This window comes from Zootoca vivipara, chromosome Z2 (assembly GCF_965207765.1).
Source record: "Zootoca vivipara chromosome Z2, rZooViv2.hap1.1, whole genome shotgun sequence".
NCBI lineage: Eukaryota > Metazoa > Chordata > Lepidosauria > Squamata > Lacertidae > Zootoca > Zootoca vivipara.
In genome coordinates this window covers 18744042-18765021 of record NC_142585.1, presented here as the reverse complement: position 1 = coordinate 18765021, position 20980 = coordinate 18744042, and the positions used below count along the sequence as shown (strand labels likewise).

The window sequence follows — 20980 nt, the reverse complement described above, 5'->3', positions numbered from 1 at the left end:
ATGTATATTAAAAAATGTGAAAATGAGTATATTTGCACTAAAAGGCTGGTGAGTTTTCATGAATACATTTTTTTAAAAAAATCACACCCAGATGTGGAAATGCAGGGAAGTGAACTTAAGATTGGAAAAATGAGAAACTGAAATTGACAGGTTTGTTCATCTCTAGTGCCACATGCCAGTGGACAAGCCCTTCTAGACTAGAGCAGGTGTCAAAAAAAGAAGAAGACTAGAGCAGGTGTCCTCTAGGAGACCTCAGCCCAAGTCCCAGGCAGCTTCCACCATGTGAATTTCTTGTGAAACAGCTATTGTCAGCATTGGGTGCTACTGGCTCTGCCACTGAGCTATGGCATTAGTTGACTCAGTGGCCAATGTTGGCAATGGAATTGCAGCTAGCTTCTTCTTCTCCTGAGGTGGTCCGTGCAATTGGTGGAACACTCACCAAAGTGTTCACTCTCCTTTCTCTTGCAGTCTGGATCAACTCTATTGGGCAGTGGATTCTTCAAGAAGTTTCAGCTGGGGAGAGGATTGGATTGGATGCCTTCCTCTTTTCTATTGGTAAGGAGCACTGCTTGTCACATCTGCACTATGCATTTAAAGCACATGGTTTTCCCCAGGATTCTTTGTGTGTAAATCTACTGTGTAAATTCACACTTAGTGGGCCATTTCACCTTCTAAAGAGAGACGAAGAGGCCTAAATCCACCCAGAGTCTAAGAGGAACTGCTCTACTACAGGTGACTTGCTCTTCCCCCCTCCCACAGACCCTGGCCAAGGAAAACTGCTCTGTACCTGTGGGCAGCTATGGAGTCAGATTCAGATTCAGATTCATTTATTATTACGGTCGAGGACCAGCTCTTACTATGGAGTCATTTTCAGTCCCTGGATTGAACTAATTCAGTTTAATCAACTAAAAAAAAAAAATCTCTGAATAACGCATGGAAGCAGTTGCTATAATTTCCAGGTGAACTGAATGTGAATTAAGGGCTCATCCCCACTTCCACCTGTCCAGTGCTAAGAAAGCATGATGGGTCTGAGCAGTTTTGCCTTTGCTCCCCAGCCCAGTCCGCTTCCCCCAGAAAACATGCTCTTTAGCGATTAATCGGAACAAATGGCAATCTGCAGGAAACCTGATTGCCATTTGCTGCAATGCAACTCTAAACCGTGGGTTTTCCCAGGGGAAAGCGGTGGGGGAAACAGAAGTGAGACAAACCCTCAGTTCCTTCTGCAGTGGAACTTTGGGAGGTTGTATTAATTCAATTCAATTTTCATTTTCATTCAATAATTTTATACTTGGGGCTCCACCGCACTTAACTCTGTGTTTGATTGTGGTCACTGCATTCCACAGTTTTACCTCTGTAATGCTGCTATTTACGGTAAGTTCAAATATTGTAATTGTTGGGGAGAAGGAACAAAACAATCACTCGTATTACCTCATATTACATAGTGTGTTTCGATGTTCTATTAAGTGTATTTTCTAATTTAGCAGAACGACTTGTAAGATATTGAAGGCTGGGGAGAAACCACCTAGGACGACATGAATAAACTGAATTTAACTGTGGACTGAACTGGAATGAAATCAGTTCCCTTTGGGAACAAAATTAGTTCCTTTTCTGTAATCATTCTTGGCTGCTGTTCAATGTGAACTGGAACTAATTTCTTCTGGAAGTGATATTTACAATCATTTACAATCACTGGTGATTTTTTTGCATCTACCTGCCTGACATCCTCTTTCCGCAGATAACTGGGAGAGCTACAACCAGGTCCTGGAGGGTTCCGATATTATCCTCGTTCCCCTAGAGGACAACCTGGTGGACCAAGCATGGGGGGCACAGAGACCTCCTCCTCCCACCAACACCATCTACCAACTCCATGACAACTTTGTTGGTATGTTCTTGAGCCATGCATGAAGACTGGTGCCTGCCTTCTTGGGGAAGTGCCACACCTCAGTGGCAGAGCTCCTGTCCAGAACAAAGACCCAGGTTCAATGCCCAGCATCTCCAGGTACAGCGGGGAATATCCCTGACTCCTGTCTGAAACCCTGGAGAGCTGCTGTTAGCCATACAGCACTGAGCTAGTTGGCCAGTGATAAGATGGCTTCCTATGTATATAGTATATTACACTAGAATTACTTGGCAGGATTGGCCTGTTTTCTCTAAGATTAATGAAGTGCAGGGGAAGCAAGAAAAGACATTCAAGTTGGCATGCTTCAGTGTCCTAATATTCCCTGGTTTGACATGGCATCAGGCAGATAAGTTATTCTGTACCTGTATATATTTTCTATTTTCATCTGTTTGGTTTATCTCTCCTCCCATTGCTTATGTAACTCCATAATGTGCCCTGTGTACTGATAGCCCAATGCTGTCCAGGTTTTTACAGTTGCCTCTAATACAGTGGTACCTCTACTTACGAATAACTCTACTTACGAATGTTTCTACTTACGAATGGAGCTCCGTCCGCCATCTTGGATGCGGTTTAGATAGGATTTTTCTACTTACGAATTTTTAGATAGGGTTGCTTCTACTTACAAATTTTCCCCCCAATGCATTCCTATGGGATTCGACTTACAAATTTTTTCGACTTACAAATGTGCGTTCGGAACACATTAAATTCGTAAGTAGAGGTACCACTGTACCTTCATTTCTGGACCATCGAAACTGGTTCTTAACTGCACATGGTCTTCTTGCATGTGGCCCTCATGGAGCCAAAAGGTTAGCGAAGGGACAGGCAGGTGCCAACCAACCTCCCATTGCATCTCACCTCCTCTTCCTTCAGGGAGCAGTTGGCAAGAGAAGATTTCTGTTATCCGGACTCAGATGGAGAATCATGGCAGGAAGCCCACAGCAGTCCTGCTGTCTGGTCTCGAGGAAACTGCCTGTGAGTGCTCCGTTGTAATCAAGTTAATGCACAGCTTGCTTTCTATATTCCCACATTGCCTGTTTCTGCAGCCTCCTCAGCTATGTCAGTACACATTCCCTTTGTTGTCTTCACTTTCTGTTCCTGAGCTACTCCTACCAGGGCTGGCTCCAGAGAGTGGCATTGTTAGGAAGGCTTCAGATGCTTTGAAAGCAGAAGGTCGCATGTTCAGTCCTGTGCTTCTTTAGGTAGGGCTGGGAAGTTCCCTTTGTGAAACCCCAGAGGTGCTGTCATTCACTTTATACAACACTGAGCTAGATGGACCAATCACATCCCTGCCAATTAAGATTGTATAGTGGATTGGGAGATCTTGCACGTCAAACTCTTTCTCCCCCAAAAGATCAGACTTTTGTTATAAGGAAAGTGATTCACTGGAGAACGTGTTGATAACATTTGCTTTGGCACAATGTCATCTAACCTCCCCACATACAAATCAGAATGAATGCACAATAAATATCCACCATGGTCTGACCTCCCTGCAAACAATTCAGAATGAATGCTTAATAATAATAATAATAATAATAATAATAATAATAAGTCATCTGAATTATATACAGTTGCACACCACCCCAATCTCTGAGCTGTGCAAGATTCTAGGGATTTCAGGACAACCCACGTTCACTTCAGGGCCTTCTCCTCTGCTTTCCCCTGTGGCTCTAATCCTGTCTCCGTTCTGCAAGCCACTCTCCCCATAACCCTACCCTGCTTCCTTCAACCATTTAAAAGCCTCCCAGGCAAAAAGAAGAAGGGGGAAAATGGAATTTGTAAGAAACTCCTGCCTTTCCACAGGGCTCTTCAATCTTCGGGGAGATGACATCCCTTACACACCTGTCTTCTATGCTTACACACTTCTCACCAAGACAGATATCAGGTAACTGAGCAGCTTACTCACCGTCTAAGACAAGGGTCTGGTTCAAACAAGTGGGATCCAGAATAAAATTGCTGCAGTGTGAGATGCTCTCCTCAGGGTGCATGCCAGCCAGCCATGCCCTCTTCCAGAACACTCCATTTCTTATCTTCCATTTCCTGTTTTACCTTCCCTCCCCCAAAACAGAAACTCAGCATTTTGTCCTGACTAAGCATTAGGGATGAGGGAGAAATTCTATGCAGTTTGTATTTACAGGCAACGCTGGGCCCAAATTCTCACTTTCAGTCTTCATATCGTTCCAGAAACACAACCCTCCTTCGAAATTCTCACCTATGTGCCAAACGATGTTTACAAAATTCCCTGAGAAGAGGGATGGGCCGTTTTTAAACCACTCTTGAAAACTGGAGCTCTTTGAGGGGAATAGAGGCGTCCTAACAGCTCCCAGAGCCCTTAGCAAACTATACTTCCTGGGATTCTTTGGGGCAGGGGAGGCCATGACCGTTTAAAGTGATTTTTACTGTTCACTAGCACTTAAAATATATAGTGCCAGAGGGGCCCAAAGTGAATCAACAAATTAACAGTTGTTTGTTCTTCCGACCTCACTTGGTTTGTCCCCACCCCTCCTTAGTCTGTTTGTGAACCAGAGTCGTCTGAGCAAAGAGGCATCCCAGTCGCTGGTCTCTCAGTGCCCAGGGCCCCTGTGTGTGCAGGTGGAAGACTATGATCAAGCAAGCACAAGTCTGAGAAAGTATGCCCAGCAGGATGGCGTTCGAATCTGGATTGGGACTGAATACACCAACCTAGGACTCTACCGAGAAATCCCCCTGGTAAGAAAGATGGAGGGACTCTTGTATAGGGGAACCTTTTGAACCAGAGAGGAGGCTGCACTGGAAAAACTGGGGGAGAAGCATAGGTATCTGCCTTCCATTGAGTCAGACCATTGGTCCATCTAGCTCAGTATGGTCTACTACATTGACTGGTCAGGGATGTGGGTGGCGCTGTAGTCTAAACCACTGAGCCTCTTGGGCTTGCCGATCAGAAGGTTGGCGGTTCAAATCCCTGCGACGGAGTGAGCTCCCGTTGCTCTGTCCCAGCTCCTGCCAACCTAGCAGTTCAGAAACACACCAGTGCAAGGAGATGAATAGGTACCGCTGCTGCGGGAAGGTAAACAGCATTTCCGTGCGCTCTGGTTTCCATCACTGCGCTCTGGTTTCCATCACTGTGCCAGAAGCAGTTTAGTCATGCTGGCTACATGTTCCAGAAAGCTGTCTGAGGACAAACACCGGCTCCCTCGGCCTGAAAGCGAGATGAGCACCGCAACCCCATAGTCGCCTTTGACTGGACTTAACCATCTAGGGGTCCTTTACCTTTTACCTTACCTTACACTGACTGGCAGCTGCTCTCCAAGGTTTCAAATGGGGGGCACTCCCAGTCCCACGTGGAGATGTCAGGGATTGAACCTGGGACATTCTCTGTGCAGAGCAGATGCTCTGCCACTCATCTATGGCCCTTCTCAGGTGAAAAGGAAGAACATAGAGAGTGAGCCATCATCACCACTCATGGTTTGGAAACTTAGGATAGGAATCTGCTTTGTACCAAGTCAGACAATTGATTCACCTAGCTTAGTACTGTCAACCCCGGGGACATCCAAACGGGAACCCCTTTTTGTTTGCTAAAAGCAAAAGTTTTGTTATGTTTTCACATGGCATCGAATAATGCATCGCCTCCATTCACTGTGCAATTAAGAACATTAGAGCTTGCTGGATCAGGCTAGCCCAGCATTCTGTTTTCAGTGGCTGACCAGATGCCTGTGGGAAACCGGCAGGCAAGACCTGAGCACTCTCATCCTGCAGTTTCCAGCAGCTGGTATTCAAAAGCATGCTGTGTCTGAGAGCGTAACCAACATAGCTAGTAACTTCCTGCCCAGGAAGCTCCCTGCATGGTTTTTGCATGCTGCTTGCTGTCTTAAATCCTCCAAAGTTTCTGTGCCACCTGACAATGTTTGCAGTGGGTGGCAGTGCATGACAACTGAGCTGCCGAGCCTTGCTTTTTAGGTCACACGAGCTATTATTAGGCACACCTCTTCTTTCACTCTGGTTAGGGCATAGGCATTTGCACAGAAAGTTACCTGTGCAGAGGTGTGGTTTTTTTCCTGGGTGGTGTAACTGAAACCTCTTTTTTCTGCACTGTATTCCACCACAATGTCTTGTAAACTTAACAGTTAGGGGAAAAGTTGTGAAAATGAAATAAAATGCCATGTAAGTGCAGCCTGAAATGGGAAGATTTGCTAATTCCCTAAACCTAGATAAACCTTTCATCTGATCCAGAGGGACTCTTCTTCATGTCTTATGCTTGTTACTTCACAAGTGTTTTTAATGTTGAGCTCTGGGATTGAAACCAGGCTCCAGGACCAGAGCCCTGCCTCAAATGGAGCTCGTTGTGGCACACAGCAGACATCAGGAGATGATTGTGCGTGCATGCATGGAGGCACTCTAAGATATGCTGTGGGAACTGCCACATATAGAATGCAGCATAAGCAAAGGGGAACTGCGCAAAATGCTCTGCGAGTGATGTCAAAGGCCTGCCTCCAGCTGGTCTGTTTCAGGGTAAGCCAACAGGTGCATCCCCCCTGAGAATGGCCTGTTGACATGGCTGCCTCCTTCCTGTCTTACAGGAAAAACTCTTGGCAACGGATTACTCTCCTGTCATGATCACCAAAGCAGTCAAGAACTCCAAGGAGCAAGAGATGCTGCGAGCTGCCCATGTATGTAAGCGCACCGCGAGTGCAAAAGCAGTGGAACGTTGTGGTGCAATGATCTTTTGAGTTTAGATTGGGGAGAAAGTTCAAGGCAGTTCTCCTAAACCACACAAGTGGACCCTTTACCCATGACTGGTCTGGACAGTGTATCCTGAAGCCTTTGGGGCTGGTACTCATCAGGACTGGTGGGGGAGAAGGTGGCTCCTCATCTTTGACAGTTTCGGGGGTTCTTCATCAAGTATCAACTTGGGGGAGGACCCACAAGAGGATCTTCAGCATTGAACTCTGGGGGCCCTGCCTGCTCCCCAAGATCCTCAACCCATGGGGTGTCTGTTTTGTCCTCTGAGGACTCCATGTCCAGTACCAGGTCAGGGCTAGGCATGATGCTGGAAGAGATTATACCATGAGCCCATGTTGCTGCCATATAGTATGGCTCCAGTCAGCTATGATGCCTTCTGCAAATGAAAACTTGATGCAGGGTGTAGACAGTCAAAATGGGAATGATGTGTGCATTCCAGAACAGACATGATGATAAAATGATATTTGAACATTTATTGCAATCATGTGTTCCATGAGAGAGAGAGAGAGAGAGAGAGAGAGAGAGAGAGAGAGAGAGAGAGAGAGAGAGAGAGAGAGAGAGAAGGGTGGTTTGGTCATGCTCATAAATTTGCAACATGGCTATTTATTACCGGTATTTTAAACAACGATTACAACCACAGGTACGAGATGCCATTGCAGTGATTCGGTACTTGGTCTGGCTGGAAAAGAACGTTCCCACCGGTTCTGTGAATGAAATCTCTGGCGCCCGTTATGTGGACCAGTTGCGTAGGTCAGTCTGAAAAGGACAATGCTTCATTTAGGCTAGTTTTGCCATGATCTGAGGATTATCACATTGTGAGAACATGGAGGAAGGCCTTTTCACTGGTGGTACCAGTGTTGTGTGGAATGTCTGCTGAAATATGAGAAGCCCCATCTATATTGGCATTCCCCCAGCTATTGAAGGCAAGCCTCCTTAGACAAGCTTTCATTTCCCTGAACTTGAACTTCTTGACCTATCTATTTTAATAGGGTTTTTTATATATATAAAAAAACTGTCTCATTGTTATGCTTTGGGTATAGGGCGGTATAGAAATTAAATAAACAATAAATAATAATGATATTAAATCTGAGTGGTTTTACTATTTTGGTAGGGTTGTTTTATTCTTTTGTTTTAATTATGTGTGGAATTTATAGTAGATTTTATGCTTGCAAATGGCTTAGAAGCTATTGTGGCATGTGAACAGTATGAAAATCAATCCTTGGTGATGATGCTGCAGAGGATGAAAAGGGTGCCAACCAGAGTTTTCTCTTTCCTTCCACAGCGAAGAAGCTTACTGCCAGGGACCCAGCTTTGAGACCATCTCCGCCACTGGTCTGAATGCAGCTCTGGCCCATTACAGGTAGGGATTGAGGAGAAATTTGTTTTGGTTTGCAGGCCTACCCGATTCACATTTACCAATACAATACAGGTAACCTTTGAAATTCTCAGTTCCACATCCCAAAACATGGGGACGGCTCCCTCTCTCAGAACCAAAGGAGTGGAGGACTCTACCGGTTGCTTCTCGTATCACTCACCATTTCCATCTCCTTAACTAGGGCCTATAATTAGGGGTGGATAGAAATGGAGGGCAGTTCCTCATTTTCCCACTCTTAAATTCAGTTCTCCACATTTCTGCAGCGATCTGTGATTTGTGAAAATTCACCAGCATTTTAGTGCAAATTTCTCCTAATAAACATGTGGTGGTTTTTGTTTGTTTGTTTGTTTGTTTGTATGCAGTTTTGACCATTGTACACATTTGGAGGCTACATCTGCATTATACATTTAAAGCAGTATCACCCCCCCCCCACTTAAAACAGTACAGTAAGGGCTTCCCCCAAAGAATCATGGGAACTGTAATTTGTTAAGATTGCTGAGAGATGTTGCCCTTTCCCAGAGCGACAGTTCCCAGAGTATTTTAACAATCGATCCCTCTTCCCAGGGAACTCTGGGAATTGTAGCTGTGTGAGGGGATTAGAGGAATCTTAACAACTCCCAGCACGTGTTTAAAGGGGGATGATGTTACTTTAAATTATAGTGCAGATGGAGCATTACAGTAAGCTACATTCCAGCAACACAGAAATCAGGACGGAAACATAATCCTATCCGCAGATAACATTTAAAGCACATCTATTCCACTTGAGCAGTCACAGCTTGCTCCCCTCGAAACCTTGGGAACTGTAATTTCCCCCAACAGGGCTACAGTTCCCAGCACCCATTTGTTATGGCAGCTCCCAGGATTCTTTGAGGGAAGCCATGTGACTGTGTGGCCTCTTCTCTCCCCCTCTTTCAGCCAGACACAAGTGCCCAAGGAGGAGCACAAAATGGGGATGGTGAGAAGCGTGGCCAGGGGAGAGGAGGTGTGGCTAGGGAGGTGGCAGGTCCAAGGGCCAAACAGAGAGGTCTGGAGGGGCAGATTTGGCCTCTGGGCCTGAGGTTCCCTACTTCTGCCTTACTGCCTCCTTGCATTCTCTACGAGAACAGTTGAAAAATTGGGTTTGTTAAAACTGGTGTGAGAGCCAGTAAGAACTTAGGCTTGGCACACATTACCACTTACTTTGGCTCCAGGGCAATCCCACTGCTGGTGTTTGAAGCGATGCACACATGATATTGAGCCACGATCCCTATCCGTGCTGTTGTTTCTTGAGATATACTGCTGTTTGATGCAGCTTCTACCCGATTTGAAAAACCTAAGCCAAATTCACTTCACAGTTAAGCTGAGGCGTGTACATTCGAAGCACATGTTGCACATGTACAGATTGCAGATTCACGAATAGCAATGCTGGGCCAGGGGGCGGGCTAATCAAACAGTTAATGTGCATCAGCTGAAGACATCCCCCCACCCCCTCACTGGTTTGAACAGCAACATGCAAGCACAATGTTTTGTGAGTGAGTGAGAGACTTATTTGCATTTTAAGCTACTAGTGTGCACATAGCCTTGGCCTGCAATGCTCACATGAAGGAGCCCGTCCTAAAAGCCGAGAGCGTGTAGAGGGAAACCACAGAGCTGCCAAGAATCTGCACAAACCGGGGTGGGCAGGATCTAAAAATGGCATGCCCAAATATAGGTTGTGGTTTGTGCACATGGGTTCCTGAGCGTGCATGTCACACCTGCCTCTGCAAAGCATAGGGAGGGAGAGCCTTGCTGGTGAATTCAGCATCCTGTTTTCTCACACTGGCTAGCCCCCCCCCCCCTCAGATGCTTCCAGGAAACTCACAGAAAAAGCACAAAGGCAATTATACCCCCCCACCCACCCACCTGGGAGCCTTAGGACATGGAGGTGCCACCAGGGAACTCACTCCCACAAGAGGCAATAATGATCACCAATTCCAATGGCTTTAAAAGGAGATGGTTCGGCTGCCAATACAGCAGTTGCTGCTCTGTTTGTATGCTGCCTCCAGAATCAGAAGCAGGCTGCCTCTCTGGGGAGCTATCCTGGGAGAGAGCTATTGCTCTCTTGCTCTGCCTGTGGGCTTTCCAGAGACACCCAGTGCATTTAAAGTATCTGGGAACTCTAGTTTCTTCAGGGTGCTGGGAGTTGTAACTCTGTGAGGGGTAAACTCAGGGGCTGGCCAGGTTAGCCCACAAGGGCACAGGCCTAGGAAGGCGCAAGAATTGCACCTCTGGCTTGGAGTGGCTAGGAGCCTGCACACTCCCCAGGGCCGCTCCTCCACTGTTCGGTCAGGCATACAGGCTCCTCTGGCCATCTCTGCGGAGGAATCCAGTTGCTGGTGTGTACTGTTGTAGCTAGGTGGGCAGGAGCACGACTGGACCTAACGGTCAGGGATACTTTTACCTTTACTTTACTGTTGTAGCAGCCCTGTTGAGCCCTCTCCAGTTGGCTGGCAGAGCTTTTAGAAGTGTGAGCAGGGGCTTGGAGAGAAGAAAGACAGAGAGAGCGGGGAAGAGTTGCAGGAGGAGGAAAAAGGAAGGGAAGAAGGAGGCGGCAGAAGGGAAAGCATGGAGCAGAAGGAGGCAGGTAGGCAGACAGACAGACTGATAGGGGGGATGGGGAACAGAGAAAATCGCTGTTGTAGTGCAAAAGGTGAAGAAAAGCAAACATTAAGTTTCTGCTCCATGGTTTCTCCTGGCTTTGGAGACACCAATACAGTTCCTTGTGAAGGGCACAAGTGAGCCTAGGTTTGCCTCTGGGTAAACGACAATTCCCAAGATTCTTTGGGAATGTGCCTGAATGTGCCTGAAATTTTACTGGCACATCAGTGGTGATGTGGAGCAGTCCTCCCAAAACCAGCATCCACTTACTGGGTAGGACTTGAGTGACCCATGCCATGGTGGTGCCTTGGATGGGATGCACCAGTGAGAGTGGCAGGTTGGCACCAGTGAGAGTGAGGTTGGCACAGCCTCACTCCACACAAGGCACATTCAGATAAACAGCATCAGCCCCGGTGCTGGGAGGACGGCTTTGCAGCACATTCCCACCCCTTGGGCCACTATTGCTTCTTACATTATTGCTCTGTTTTTCTGATTGTAAATTGTTGTGATCTTTTGTTTCTATATTGTTGTCATCTGCCATGGGACTTTACAGTGGAGGGCAGGGGAGGAATAAAAAACCATCACCTAAACAGAGGCTGCGTACACCCCATGCCTCTAAAGCACATGACTTTCCCCCAGAGAATTCTGGGAACTGTTTGTTAAGGGTACAGGGATTCTAGCTCTGTGAGGGGTCAAGTACAGTTCCCATGATCCTTTGGGGGAAACTATGTGCTTCCAAATAATAGTAAGATTCCTTTACTCTTTTTGGTTGAATGTTGCCGCCTTATCCTGTTTTCGAATTTCCCTGCGTCTGCTGGCAACTGAACACTGAAAGCACAGTTGGAAGCACAGTTGCCTGACCTAACATGCTAATTCTGATGTCCCTCTCTGTGCCTTTCTTTTCCTCTTTCAGCCCATCCAATGCTACCTCCCGAAAGCTGACTGTGAATGAAATGTACCTGCTGGACTCAGGGGGCCAATATTTGTGAGTATGGGGTGCCCTCTCTCTCTTTGGCCAGGCTCGGGTGCCTGCATCTGGCAGAGGGTTTTATGGAGAAGCAGCTCATCTTGTGGGGCAGGGCCTCTGTACAGTACTAGGTTGCTGGCAGGCAGGTCACTGTACCATAGGAGGGAGTGAGGAAAGGTGCAGGAAGGTCAGCAGAGTGCAAACACACTGGCAGAGCCAATGTAGCACTCCTGTTGATGTGCTTACACATCACCAACTTCCCCACTGCCTCACCCCTCCTCCTCCCTCTCCTGGTAAACACCAGTGAGGTGTCTGCTGAGAAGGTAGCAAAGAGACTTCTCCCCTCCTAGCAAGCTGCTTCTGGATTTATGGAGCTTCCTCCTATCAAGGATAGCACTCTGAGTATGCCCAAGTGACACCTCCTTGTACTCTAGGGTTTGGGTTGATCTATTGATCTCTGAAATACAGCGTCCTTCCCTACAGACTGTATCAGGGGCAGATTTAGGGGAGTGCAACTGGTTTGGTCGCACTGGGCATGGAACCTGGGGATGCCACGTACTTGTAAAGTTGGGAGGGACCCTGTGGTCATCTAGTCCAACCCCCTGCAATGGAGGGAAGTCCCTGTGGCAGCCTCTAAATTGTGGAACTTCCTCTCCACGGAGGTGCATATGGTGCCTACATTATGTAGTTTTTGTCATATGCTGAAGACATACCTCTTTACCTTGGTTTTGACAAGGAGTGTGCGTGTTTTAGGACTCACCTATGATTTGTTTAAACTGTTTTTAAATCGTTGTAACCCACACTGGGACCTGTTGGTGAAGGGCGGGTAATGAATTTGTCATAAAACTTGTTGTTGTTACAAATTATTGGCCGCTTTCTCTATAAAGTCTGTAAAATGTTGTAAACAGGTTACAACATATAAACAGTCAGAATATTTACTACCCATCACAAGATGCAGATGAAATATCAAACTATGCCTAGGAGGAAGAGCAGAGGTGCTCCCAAATTGTCATTATTTTTGTTGTTAAGATTCATTTGCAAGCAAATTAGGGTCCCTGCTCAAGGAACAGGTCATGTGGAGGATCCAGGTTCAGGTGCAATAAATGATATTTTAAAATACAGCTACTCAGAATAAAAACAGGTAACCAGAAGGAAGAACAAAGGCATTGCTAAAAAACGAAACCCTCACTTCCTAAATCAGTGTTAAGAGTTAGACAAGTCTCTGGGAGCAATAGGTTCCACGTTGCAAGGGGGAAACTGCTGCTCTCAAAGGTTCTCCACATGCTCCCCTAAATATATTTGGCACAACTTTGGGGCTAAGTGAGGGGAGCCCCATCCACCAAACAGCTCCTGATTACCTAAAACTAGGTAGTTTTATACACTCTGGACTCCTTAAGGAGTCCCTCTTTACATGGCAATTGTATTGCGTGACTTTGCTTCAAAATGTGGTAAGCCAGCCTTGCTACATTTTGGGAAGCCCTCCGGCTCCTTCTGCCAAGTGAGGCTCTGGACTTCCGCTGCAAAATCCTGACCTGAGGACACCCGTTGTCTGACAAAGCTCCCTTGGCTTTGCTTCTCTCCCCTCTGCAGCGATGGAACAACAGACATAACCCGGACTGTCCACTGGGGGGAGCCCACAGATTTTCAGAAGGTACTGTTTCTTCTTCCTACATGTACACCTGGATTGCACACCTGGGGACTCGGGGACAAAGTCTTGTTTTCCTTCTGCTGTATTTCCACCCCCACCCCCTTGTCTAAGTTACTTTTCCCTTCTTTTCTCTTGCTCGCTTCAGGATGGGTATGGTAAAGCAGGTGGTTCCCAAGTGCCATATTATTATTATTATTATTATTATTATTATTATTATTATTATTATTTGAATTTATATACCACCCTATACCCGGAGGTCTCAGGGCGGTTCACAGAAAAGATCACAACATATATAATCAGAATAAAAACAACAACCCAATAACACCCCACCCACCACCCAGCCGCTATGAAAAGAGCCACATTTTTAAAGGGTATAGGTCTAGGATGTCAAACAGATCAACAGGAAGGGAAAGGAGAATGTTAGCCGCTTTGAGACTCCTTCGGGTAGTGATAAAGCGGGATATCAAACCCAAACTCTTCTTCTTCTCTTCTTCTTCTGGGGGAAGTCGTGTGATTTAAATGTACTTTGAATATATGGTATGTTTGCAGCCCACACAATGCAAAGTGTAGTACCGTTCCCTCTGTTTCTGGTGTTCAAGTGGTCCATGCCATAGCTGCCCATGCAGACAGAATGGCACCACCCATCCATAAGAAGGAACCATCAGCAGGCTTGGGGAACCCTGAGGTTTGCAAAAGTACCAAAAAACAAAAAAACACAGCCAACAACACTTTTCAGGGGAGGATTCTGGGAAGGGGAGGGGACAAAAACAGCTAAATAAGAAATAAGTATGCTCAATGGAATGGCCACAGAATGTGGAGGGTGGTGCTGGAATGGACTGCAGGGCAAGGCAGCAGCCGGGCAGCAGCACTCAACACTGCAACATTTTGTTGCAGGATTTGCATGTTGGTTTCAGTTCATGACTCTGAATGGAAACTCATCTGCTGTGCTCTGCAAGGGGCTTCCCAGACCAGACAAGGAAACGGGGTGCTTAATAAAACATATTATTGTCTTTCACAACAGTAAATTGTGGGCATCTATCTGTCTTGAGAGACAATGGAGTGTGCCTCTGAGGGTGAAGTCAAACTGGTACATTAGTAGCACCAAAGTGACCTCCTGCCTGGGGCACAAACCTAGGGAGGTCCTAGGCTGCCCAAACAACAAGACCCGCACTCACGCACGCACGCACGTGCACACACACACACACACACACACACACACACACACACACCCTTGCCTCACTGATGTGGTCCAAAGGAAAGGAAAGTAATACCTTTGGTTGAAGAACAACAAATAAGGGATTATTGAATTCTGGGTGAAAGGACTCCAGGTGGGTAGGTGAAAGAGGTCTTGAAAATATGCTTTCCTTCCTTCATCCCTGAGTGCTAGGTCAGGGTTGGGTCCCTCACCTCTCCCTGCTGCCCCTAGTACTAAATAGACCAGTGGTTTAACAGTATAGGGCAGGTTTTGTGTGTTCTTATGGCAAATAAATTTTCCATGAATCTGGCTCATCTCCCCCCCCCTTCATTTCAGACATGCTTCCTTTCATCTCTTTATTTCTTCTTCTCTTCCACTTTTTTAGGAAGCTTATACCCGTGTGCTGATGGGAAACATTGACCTGTCCAGGCTCGTCTTTCCACCCAGAACTTCAGGTAAGGTAAAGGTAAAGGGGCCCCTGACCATCAGGTCCAGTTGTGTCCGACTCTGGGGTTGCGGCGCTCACAGGGGCAGTCTCACTAGGGGTAGTCTCAATGGCGCAGGATGCCAGGCCAGTGGTGTTTTCCACCATAACTGACAGCAGCAGTCTAGTTTACTAAGGGTGGTTAAGGCAGACTAAGTGTGATACATACAGCTCTGTCTTCCAGCAGCTCACTGCCACTGCCATCAGCACCACTCTTACCTGCCGCCTGAGGCAGCTTCCTCACTCTGCCTAAAGATAGAGCTGGCCCTGTGAACATGCTTTGGGCATAGGTGAGAGTCTCTCTGCAAGTTGTTCTGTTCCCGCTCCCACACCGCTTTCCTCCTGTGTCTCAGTTTTACTTAGACCCTGACCCACCCAGTAGTTCTCCAGACCTACAGCCTCACGCGTCACCTCTCAGGCCATGTCACACTAGATCATAGCTGTCAAGTTTTCCCTTTTCTCGCGAGGAAGCCTATTCAGCATAAGGGAATTTCCCTTTTAAAAAGGGAGAACTTGACAGCTATGCACTAGATATAGTGATGGCTGCCAACTTGGGTGGCTGTAAAAAAGAATAAGACAAATTCTTGGAGGATATCAGTGGCCACTAGGCATTCTGGTTATGTTCCACCTCCACTGTCAAAGGAAGTATGCATTTTATTACCTGTTGCTGAGATTTGCAGGTGTGGGAAAGGGTGTGCAGGAAAACTAAGGGTTCTCTCCTGCTGTTCCTCAACAAAACTTGACTTTTCTGTTTTAGGGAGAGTTGTGGAGGCCCTTGCTCGCCGAGCCTTATGGGAAGCTGGACTCAACTACGGCCATGGCACTGGTCATGGCATTGGCAACTTTTTGTCTGTTCATGAGTGTAAGTCGCACCAGGGTTAGGTTGAATTGCGCTTATATTGCCCTTCAATAGTGACAAACAATGAAACAAACATTTTAAAAATGGCGATCCACCTTCTACGCTACTAGGGGCTGAATTCTGGAATCTCTATATGACAGCATGCCCTACACATTTGCTTATAGATTGGGTCTGCTGTAGCAAAGGGCAGTGATTTGCACAGGTTACTGAAGCTTTGCCAAGCGGGGGGGGGGGGTGTCACCAGAGTTTGTTCCAATTTCCTCCCCGTCCTCCTTCCTTGCAGATATACTATGGACATTTAACTAAGCTCAATCCTATCAGGATACTTTCAAGCTGATCTCTGTAATCTTCAGGACCAGAAACTTGGGGGAGTTTTAACATGAAAAAACGAAAACCGATATTTCTCATGATATTATGTCTGTTTGCAGGGGTTGTGTAGCTTTGGTGAAATGGTTTTCGTTGCATAAGAGGGGAAGAGGTCATGGTTCAGTAGGGGTGGCAAAATCTCTTGGGCTGGTTTTCTGATAGCAATAACTGATCCTTTCACCTTTAGGGCCTGTGGGCTTTCAGGCCAACAATGTGCCCTTGGAAAAAGGCATGTTCACCTCCATAGGTAAGTGCCACATGATCTTTGTTGGTTCTGATGCCACCAAGCCTTGCTTCTCCCTCCCCCTTCTGAATCGCAGGCAGGGGTTCTTTTTCTTTCTGGAGTTTGTATCTGGGAACTGCTAGATGTTTCATTCACTACACCATATTCTAGAGGGGTACTTGTGTTGGCCTGTCACAGCGAGCAGAAATGAGATTTTTGCAGTTCTTTAAAATACATGAAATCACAATAATGTGCATGTTTACCAAAAGTCTTAGTGCGTCTGTAGTAAAAGCAGTTCACAGTTTCAGTCTAATAAGATTTATTGCAACGTGTTTGTCATTCAGAGCCCATTTCGTGAGACCGCCCTCTGGATTTGCACCCAGGAATTTGCATTGCTAAAAAGGGTCTCATTTAAATAAACAGCCTGACTGGTTTGGGCAATGAAGTAAGAAGATTTACCAGATTGGTGGGGAGGGGGAGGCACAGAAGCACTCTGAACTCTTTCTCTGCCTCCCCTCTCCTTTGCCCCATTCTCTCCAGAGCCAGGTTATTACCAGGATGGTGAGTTTGGGATCCGCCTGGAGGACATTGCGGTTGTGGTGGAAGCAAAGACCAAGGTGATGCTCTTTCTCTGCCTTTGATGGGTCACTAATGGGTGGCTACGGGACAACCTGCAGCACATTTTCTGTACAAACTGTGAGCTGTAACCTTAAGAGGTAGAGATTCTGCAACATACAGGTCAGGCCTTAAGGTATTTGGAGTCCTTCTCAAAGTCACTTTCATTCCCATTTCCCATTCTAAGGAGGACCTTTCTGCATGTTCAAGGGGGGGGGGAAGCATTTATAATTATCCTTTGTGTGAAATGACTGCAGACCCTAATCCAGGACCAATTGCATAGAAAGAGGACAAGGGGGAACTATTACCAGTAGGGGAGCCTTTTTGGCTGCAAAAAATACAACTCCCATCATCCCTGACAGTTGATCATGATGGCAGGGTCAGACGTCTGGGCAACCACAGGTTCTTCATACCTGCTATAACACAATATCCAGGGCAAGGGTAGGTGGTCATTGTCACCCATAGGATGGTGGGGGACAACCCCATCATGCCTTGGATTTCCCTGGGGCCAACTCAGTCGTGTATGGACAACATTTGACTTCCCCATGCTATAACTTGACGACTGGCAATTATATATGTGAACAGACTTCACTAAGGGCCAGACTAGATGTGAATCTAAAAAGGTGTCATGACAAACCATGAGCATGGGTTTTTGTTTTTTTAAAAGAAAAGAAAAGTAAATGCAGTGTGTAATTTTCATTAGGACTGTAGTAGTATGTGAGGAACCCCTGAGTGGTTTTTGGCTTGTTCATATGTCTGAGTTGCCCTTTGGTTCTACAGAAGAGAGAATGTGCATGCAAAACTCAACCTCACAAAATTGATGCAACTGCTCAAAAAATGTGAGCCGCCTTCTTTCTTTGTCTGCCATAGTACCAAATTTCTGAAGAGCCCTACCTGACCTTTGAGGTGGTGTCCCTAGTGCCCTATGAACGGAACCTCATTGATGTGAACCTCCTGTCCTCGGATCAGGTGGGTGCAAGCTAAGGGTGGGCAGATCAATCTGTTTCTGGCATTGTTCATTCATTCCAGCCCATTTTTACACCCATCTGCACTTTTTAAGAAAACACATACAAAAATTAACATCATATTTGCATGCACTTTATCCTAAAATATGCATTTTTGCCCTGACAGGGGTACATGAATGATCAAAAAACGTGCATTTGGTGTGCATCTAAAACATGCACTTTTGTGTGCATTTTGGTATATTGAGCCAAGAACTGCAAAATTTGGAGAAGCGCAAAAGCTAGAGGAGAACTGTGCTCGATCTGTGAACTGGTATTTATTTAATTTAATAGGATTTCTCACCAGCCCTTCAGCGTAAGGTCTGGGGCGGGTTGCAAACATGCACTCATAGAATATTTAAAACCCAGTGAAACAATTTGAAACAGACCAAAGAAGGGCCCAGGGTGTATGAATTAGATTTGTTTGCTTAAAATGGCAGACCGATTAAAATCCTCAAGCATCTCTAGCAAAAGCCTGGTGGGTAAAGAGAGCAGGGGGGTGCAGAGGGGAGGAACCTGCCACACCAAACACAGTGTTCCATCTCTCTGTTTCTCTGTCTCTGTCTCCCACTCCGCCCGCCCCCCACAGATCGAATACATCAACAGGTATTATGAGTCCATCCGTGAGCACATCGGCCGTGAGCTACAGAGACGCAACCTGGATGAGGAATACCTGTGGCTGGAGCAGAACACAGAGCCCCTTTCTGACACCAACCTGCTGACAACATCCCTAAGTACCCTGGCTGTAGGCACCTTGACCTCTACGCTTCTGCCTAGGGTGTAGGGCTGAGTTTGGGGCATTATACTGCCTCACTGGTCCACATCACTGCACTTAAGCCTGCCTCTCCTCCAAACTTAGCCTACAGTTAGCAGCCATCTATGGCTGCCGGATGCTGTTGCTTCCAAAGCCTCCTCCCCATCAAGCCTCCTTACAGGACAAAATATATGCAGAAAGCCCTTGATCTACAGAGATCCAGTCCACTCTGAGAATTTGGAGAATCTGTGCTCATCTATACCTATATCCATTAAAGGGTTCTGCTGTTAGGCCGTAAAAAGAAGGACCTGGGGTGTCCATGTCTGAAAGTTCATTTGATGCCCTTTTTCATTCTTACTGCATTATGTGTCAGTGTCATTTCCCCCCTAGTTAAGGGGGGGAAATACATCTGTATGTAAATACGGCACACAGAAAAAGATACATCCCTATTTGACATCAGCAATATATACAGCAGTATATATAGCCCCAAAGAAAAAGAAAAACCCGAAAGGAGGAAATAATGTACTTGATTCCCTTGAGTCAGCAGCCTATCTGCTAAGGGATTGTCTTCTTCACGTTTCACCAACTAACATGGAGCATCTATGGCTGTCTCAGCCTGGTTCCCTCCAGATTTTGGACTACAGTTCCCACAATCCCTTGTCCACTGGCCATGCTTGTTGGGACTAATTGGGAGTTGTTGTCCAACAACATCTGGAGGGCACCAGACTGGGGAAAACATCAATTTGGATTTTCTGTGGATTGCCATTTTCTCCAATTGAGGTTTAAAAGAATGGGGGGTTTTGCAGAGAAAGCTCCTAAGCAAAAACAAAAACAGGTGCTTTGACATGAAGCTTTAAAGCACGGACTGTTCCTGGGAAGAACAGAGGAAAGGTAGATGTGGATAAGCCCAATTTCAAGTGCATATTGTAACTTCAGTTTTGTGCAATTAAAGTGGGTCTAAGAGTTCATTTGCCTTTGCTCAATAAATCCACTTTTAAAAAAGACTTTTTGCAGTTTGAAAAGCAATAGAGAAATGCCTTGAAAGTGTGGCTTGAAAGAATGATTAGCTAGATGCATAAACACCTGCAAGCAAATCAAGATGAATGCGGGACAAACACTCATTGTTGTATAAAACCACCTTGCAAACAGATCGAATGTCATATATTTTCTTCCCTCTTACTGCACTTACGATCATGATCTCTGCCCTGCTGCAATTTGGGGGTGGGGGTGGGGACAGAGAAACAGATCTGAAAACAATGCTATTTGGATAAGGAACGGGTTAAAGTGTATTCCTAGAGAGGAAAGATGGACCATAGAGAAGGAAATGTTTAGAGCAACCCATACAGGGCATAACCAGACAAAATAGCTGTGCAGTAGACCATCTGCACTTGGGGGAAATGCACAGCAATTCCATTATGCTTTAAAAGTCCGATTTTCTGAGGTGGGAGGAGGGCGAATGGACCAAAACATGAGAGGAGCATATTTTTATCATGGCGTCATGTAGGTGTCCCATAAAAAGCAAATGAACAAAACACAAAATTCCATAATAAATGTACAGTGTGGGAAAAGCCAAAATGTCAACTACACGTGTATTTCCTGGAGGCGTGGTACACTGTTATAACTTGCAAAGACAAGAAACTCTTTACTCTTTTTAAAATAAAGCACTAATAATTCCAGTATCTGTTGATGTGAGCAGCGTGCATCCTTCATTCTTGACATTGCATGAAGCCGGATTGCAAATGTCACACAGACCCATAACGTTTTGTATGTTGTGTGCACCTACAACCTCCTTGGCAGGGCTGGACTGTAATGAATTTCTCCCTCTCTTTTATTTCCTCTCCCCCGCCCCCGCCCCTTTTAAAAGACATCCCTCTTTTGCTTTCAGCCTGCGACTATTATTCATCCACTTTGTTGGATTTCATTTTTATTGCTTGAGCTTGCTGCTTCAAATCACCAAGGTCATACTCATCTTCTGTGGGAGAGATTCATTGTGAGGAAAAATAAGATGGTCGCAGTAGCAGCTGCGACACGGAGTGCATAACACGGGCACACACAAAACACATGCACAAAGCGCATACGGCAGGGTTGTGTATATTACTGTGCAGATAGAGCATGACATTTCAGGGGGTTAAACTTAATTTTGTGAATTTCTTCAGTGAGGAGTTTTAAAACTACGTTTTTTGGGTGTGAGGAATTCAAATCTGCTTTTATTTGTGACTAGACGTTTAGCTTGGTAAATCTACATGTGATGAAGAAGCATA

At 46.0% G+C, this 20980-nt stretch overlaps 1 protein-coding gene across 2 annotated transcripts in view; it reads left to right on the top strand.

The window, feature by feature from the left end:
• The window catches only part of XPNPEP2 (X-prolyl aminopeptidase 2), a 29569-nt gene extending 9171 nt beyond the window's left edge, over window positions 1-20398 (top strand). For both annotated transcript variants that reach the window (XM_035113290.3, XM_088664552.1), the window contains 16 exons: window positions 469-555; window positions 1736-1882; window positions 2771-2872; window positions 3701-3782; window positions 4408-4606; window positions 6454-6543; window positions 7257-7366; window positions 7899-7976; window positions 11521-11592; window positions 13165-13225; window positions 14803-14872; window positions 15659-15763; window positions 16314-16373; window positions 16890-16966; window positions 17835-17933; window positions 18555-20398. In XM_035113290.3, the coding sequence (XP_034969181.2) occupies window positions 469-555; window positions 1736-1882; window positions 2771-2872; window positions 3701-3782; window positions 4408-4606; window positions 6454-6543; window positions 7257-7366; window positions 7899-7976; window positions 11521-11592; window positions 13165-13225; window positions 14803-14872; window positions 15659-15763; window positions 16314-16373; window positions 16890-16966; window positions 17835-17933; window positions 18555-18749 (1634 nt within the window). In that variant the 3' untranslated portion in view covers window positions 18750-20398. The remainder of the gene's footprint in view (window positions 1-468; window positions 556-1735; window positions 1883-2770; window positions 2873-3700; window positions 3783-4407; window positions 4607-6453; window positions 6544-7256; window positions 7367-7898; window positions 7977-11520; window positions 11593-13164; window positions 13226-14802; window positions 14873-15658; window positions 15764-16313; window positions 16374-16889; window positions 16967-17834; window positions 17934-18554) is intronic.
• The last annotated feature ends 582 nt before the right edge of the window (window positions 20399-20980 follow it).